This window comes from Colobus angolensis, unplaced genomic scaffold (assembly GCF_000951035.1).
Source record: "Colobus angolensis palliatus isolate OR3802 unplaced genomic scaffold, Cang.pa_1.0 Scaffold173, whole genome shotgun sequence".
Classification (NCBI taxonomy): domain Eukaryota; kingdom Metazoa; phylum Chordata; class Mammalia; order Primates; family Cercopithecidae; genus Colobus; species Colobus angolensis.
The window spans coordinates 130,090-135,413 of record NW_012114855.1 but is presented as its reverse complement, the minus strand read 5'-3'; the positions used below and the strand labels follow the sequence as shown (position 1 = coordinate 135,413).

The 5,324-nt window shown below is 43.5% G+C and overlaps 1 protein-coding gene across 1 annotated transcript in view; it reads left to right on the top strand.

The window, feature by feature from the left end:
- HMGXB4 (HMG box domain containing 4) overlaps window positions 1–5,324 on the top strand; it is a 52,046-nt gene that overhangs the window by 7,136 nt on the left and 39,586 nt on the right. The window contains exons 2-5 of the mRNA XM_011938452.1: window positions 577–675; window positions 1,339–1,487; window positions 2,053–2,131; window positions 2,950–3,905. Of these exons, the coding sequence (XP_011793842.1) occupies window positions 645–675; window positions 1,339–1,487; window positions 2,053–2,131; window positions 2,950–3,905 (1,215 nt within the window). The 5' untranslated portion in view covers window positions 577–644. The remainder of the gene's footprint in view (window positions 1–576; window positions 676–1,338; window positions 1,488–2,052; window positions 2,132–2,949; window positions 3,906–5,324) is intronic.

Below are 5,324 nucleotides of genomic sequence, written 5' to 3'. Positions count from 1 at the left end.
TACATAAATTTGAACAAATTCATGTAACCCCCCCAAAAATGCAAAAGAAATTATGCTCTAAAGATATTTAATATTCCTATACAGTTAATCATTTCTGTTTAAATTACAATGCAATAGATGTTACTAGTTCACCAATCCAGTTGGTAGGATTTTATGGTCTTCAAATGTTTGGTGTGATCTGTCTTCTCTGCATCTTGCTTTACCTGTGTATTTTATAACCATGATTGAACCTATCCCTCTAACTTAATGTTGGTTTCTACCCTGTCTCAGTGTTGTCAGTCCTGTTGGCATTTCAGAAATTCTCATTAATTTTGAAAATATTTTTTGTATTGGAGGTATTCTATATACTTCCCCAAATGACAACTTTAATTCATGACTGAAATCTAATTAAGCCTAGTGTACTTCCTGCAGTATCAACCCCACTATATTTACAAAGAGAATGAGGAGGTGACAAGACACTCCTTTATTTCTTGCTGCCCTTCCAGTCGGCCCTTGGATCACTACACATTTCCATCTGGAAGGTTGCTTCTCCTCTGATTTCGCATTACAGGAGGGTTTTCCTTCTTTGTTTCTCAGACCTGGTCCTGTAGACGGGAAGGAGCCTGGACACAGTGACACATTCTCAAAGGCCCTGCAGGACCACCATGGCTTATGATGACTCCGTGAAGAAAGAAGGTATGACCCCATAATCTGAGAAGCATTCCAAAGGGGGTATCCTCTTCAATCCTTGCAGCCCATGGATATAGAGACCAGGACTGGGCACCACAGCCTGGACTCCCAAGTGATGGTCCAGAGCACTGTTATGACACTCAGCCTCCATGCCATCCCCAGACTGGGCCCATGGAAACGAAAACCAGGACAGGGGTTCCAACACAAGAGTCTGAAATATGAGTCTCTTAGTTTATTGGGGTGATCCCCTGCAGCACTCTTGGTCCTTGCCAGCTCCAGTGTGCAGGAGTCTGGGGATAGGAATCACATCCTGGACTCCCACAGAGAGCAGCACAGCACATGAATCATGAATCCTTATTCTTTTCAGCCTTTCGTCTGCAAGTCTGTGTCCACCTACCAAATCACAACTAAGAAATCATATCTGAGGTTGCACATGGGGCCTTTGCATAGCGTGGAAACATTGTTTCTTCAGGTTTGATTCTTCTATTTGCAGCCAGGTCATCAAGAAATATTCTGTTCCCCTGGGTCTAGCCCTGTATTTCAGTGGACTTGATTGAAACATTGTTTTAATTTGGAAATAGAGGAACTGTTGCATTACCTGCATGGTAATTTGGTCATTACTTACTTGACTTTCTCATTTCCTTTCCCAAATAAACCTGTGCTTCTCAGATTGTTTTGATGGTGACCATACCTTTGAGGACATAGGACTTGCAGCTGGCCGAAGCCAACGAGAGAAAAAACGTTCTTACAAAGATTTTTTAAGGGAAGAGGAAGAAATTGCTGCTCAGGTCAGGAATTCTTCCAAGAAGAAGTTGAAGGTAAGTCCTGAAAATTTAAATTAGGAAAGTCTTAAACTACTTTTTTTTTTTTTTTTTTGGTCTGATGCAGAGTTTTTTTTGCTCTTGTGGCCCAGGCTGGAGTGCAGTGGCATGATCTCTGCTCACTGCAACCTCCACCTTCCGGGTTCAAGCGATTCTCTTGCCTCAGCCTCCCGAGTCGCTGGAATTACAGGTTCCTGCGACCATGCCCGGCCAATTTTTGTATTTTATTAGAGACAGGTTTTCACCATGTTGGCCAGGCAGGTCTCAAACTCCTGACCTCAAATGATCCACCTGCCTCGGCCTCCCAGAGTGCTAGGATTACAGGCCTGAGCCACTGCACCAGGAAAGTCTTAAACTACTTCTTACCATATTTCCTAATATTTGAAGAAGGAAGTGTTTTTTAATAACTTTAAAAAAGAAAAATAAAATGTTGTGCGCATCTGTTTTTATTATTTCTTGTGCTTTGTTTCCCAAAGTCAGAAATCATCAAAGACAAGGGTGGTTCCAAACTGCATTTGCCTCATCATCTTATTATTGGTCAATTCTTCTTCTTTAATTATAGGATAGTGAACTTTACTTCTTGGGGACGGACACACACAAGAAGAAGAGGAAGCACTCCTCTGATGATTACTACTATGGAGGTGAGGATGGGAATGGGCAACAGGTGGGATAAACACATCGCTGGTTCTTGGAGTCGGGGTAGGGGAAAGGGATCCAGATGTTGCTGACTCAGTGGCCTATTTAACAGGACAGTGGTTCTTGTTCTGAGTGCCGATAAACCAGTGTGAAGGAGGAGAGAGGTGGAGGGCTGGTATTTTGGAGGATTCAGCATAGAAGAACAGTCCGCATTTGTGATACACCAGGTACCAGGTTCCTTCTCCCCCCAATCATCCACTTATCTTGTGCCCATTGTTATCTAGCATCCCTTTTGCCATATGTAGTCCTCTGGCCTGCACCTGTGGGTCACTTCTCAATCAGTGTATATCCACTCACAGAACCAGTTTTCTTAGCTGTGTTATGCACATAGCTGATGAGACTCAACTTTTCCCAGAATGGGTTTGTCCTGAACACAGAAACAAATGATACTCTGTCTGCACTCTGAATTGTTAACTTCCCATAGTCCCACAGCTGTAGTCAGTTCTTCTGAATTGTTAACTTCCCATAATCCCACAGCTATAGTCAGTTTTTCTGGGTATGTGCTCTTTGGTTGCTTCTGAAGACTCAGTGAAGAGAAACAACTTTAGTGGCAAGAACTGTGTCCAGGGTCAGAGGCAGAATCTACCAAGCCAAGAAGCACAAGGGCATCATTTCTTAATGTTAGGAATCAGTTAAAGGGTCTCCCTTCAGATCATTCCTGTTAGCCTCTTTGTCATGTTAGCTAGGTGCTTTTGATGAGAGAGGAAGCTTGTTAGAAGTTGCTTCCCATCATATTGACAGTACTTCTCCTGATTATTTCTAGACATTTCGTCTTTGGAATCGTCACAGAAGAAAAAGAAAAAGTCTAGCCCACAGTCTACCGATACAGCTATGGACCTGTTGAAAGCTATCACTTCCCCACTGGCAGCAAGCTCTAAGCCCTCCAAAAAGACTGGGGAGAAATCCTCTGGCTCTTCAAGCCATTCGGAGAGTAAAAAGGAGCACCACAGGAAGAAAGTCAGTGGAAGCAGCGGGGAACTACCCCTGGAGGATGGTGCCTCCCACAAATCCAAAAAAATGAAGCCTCTGTATGTGAACACAGAGACATTGACCCTTCGGGAGCCTGATGGTTTAAAAATGAAACTTATTCTCTCACCAAAGGAGAAGGGAAGCAGCTCTGTTGATGAGGAGTCTTTTCAGTATCCCTCTCAACAAGCAACTGTGAAAAAATCCTCAAAGAAATCAGCTCGGGATGAGCAGGGTGCTTTACTCCTAGGACATGAGTTACAGAGCTTTCTGAAAACAGCCCGGAAAAAGCACAAGTCATCCTCAGACCCACATTCATCTCCTGGCCCTGAAGGCTGTGGGTCTGATGCCTCCCAGTTCCCAGAGTCCCACAGTGGTAACCTTGATCTTTCAGGGCTTGAACCTATTCTGGTAGAATCAGACTCATCCTCTGGTGGGGAACTAGAGGCTGGGGAGTTAGTGATAGATGATTCTTACCGGGAAATCAAGAAGAAAAAGAAGTCAAAGAAGAGCAAAAAGAAGAAAGACAAGGAGAAGCATAAAGAGAAGCGACACTCCAAATCCAAGAGAAGTTCAGGACTTTCTGCTCTGCCAGTGGGAGAGGTCACAGTGACATCTGGCCCTCCTCCTAGCATCCCATACGCTGGAGCAGCAGCACCTCCCCCGCCACTTCCTGGCCTCCACACAGATGGGCATAGTGAGAAAAAAAAGAAAAAAGAAGAGAAGGACAGAGAGAGAGAGAGAGGAGAAAAGGTAAAGCATATTTTAAGTGTGGTGGGGATAAGAGATAAAGCAGATTCTTCCTGGATAGTCAGTGGACTTTTAAGTTAAGCAGTTGAGGTAAACCCCTGGGAATTAAGCACATTTGAGGGATATGTTGGAATGATATAAAGTATAAAGTATTACCAGTGGCCCAGTCTGTCTGATACAAAAATAGGAGCAATCTTTTTTTTCTTTTATTTATCTATTTTTTTTTTAGATGGAATCTCGCTCTGTTGCCCAGGCTGGAGTGCAGTGGTGCAATCTGGTCTCACTGCAACCTCCTCTTCCCAGGTTCATGCCTCACCCTCCCAAGTAGCTGAAATTACAGGCACCCACCACCACACCCGACTAATTTTTTTTTTTTTTTCGTATTTTTAGTAGAGACGAGGTTTCACCATGTTGGCCAGGCTGGTCTCAAACTCCTGACCTCAAGTGATCCGCCCACCTCTGCCTCCCAAAATGCTAGGATTACAGGCATGAGCCACCATGCCCGGCCTAGGGTTTCTTAATAGAGTTATTCTCCCATTGTGCCAGGAATAGGTTTAGTTACACTGTGGCTTATTCCAACTAGTTCTTAGAATTCATAGAAGGAGCTAAACCCAATTTCTTTCACTTAGCATCACTGTCTGCTTAGGGCAGTTGGGAGATGTCAAAAGGTGTTCTTTGAGTTCATTTTGAAAAATAGACTATCAAAATTGGTAGAGCACTGAGCAATCAAGTTAACAGAATAGCTAATGACTTTCCACCAGCTGGTGTTGGCTACTTTCTGGTATTCTTTTCAGTGTCGAATGTATGTTCTTTTACTGAGTGCTTACTGTATGCCAAGCTCAATGTTGTAGATAGTACCAGGAAGTAAAAAAACAAGCAGGACATAGTTGTTGACTTTAGGGAGCTCACTGCTGATTAGAGAGAGAGGAATGATAAATCAGTCACCTTGGTTTGATTTCTTTCCTCACAATTCAGCAATTTCTAGCAGTGAACTTTAGGGTCTCATAACTATGTCATTAAAGGTTTCTTTTTTTATTTATAGTTCTGCAAAATGCAATGTGAAAATCTGGAAGAAAAGCTACTAAGAACGAGAAAATCAAATGTATTAAGAATCTGGGGCTGGGTGTGGTGGCTCACACCTGTAATCCCAGCACTTTGGGAGGCTGAGGCAGGTGGATCACTTGAGCCCAAGAGTTTGGGACCAGCCTGGGCAACATAGCGAAACCCAGTCTCTCCAAAAAAAACATAAAAATTAGCCTGGTGTGGGGGTGCACATGTATAGTCCCAGCTACTCAGGAGATTGAGGTGAGAGGATTGCTTAAGCCCGAGAGGTGGAGGCTACAGTGAGCTATAATCTTGCCACTGCAACTCCAGCCTGGACAACAGAGTGAGACTCCCTGTCTCAAAAAAAAAAGAATCTGG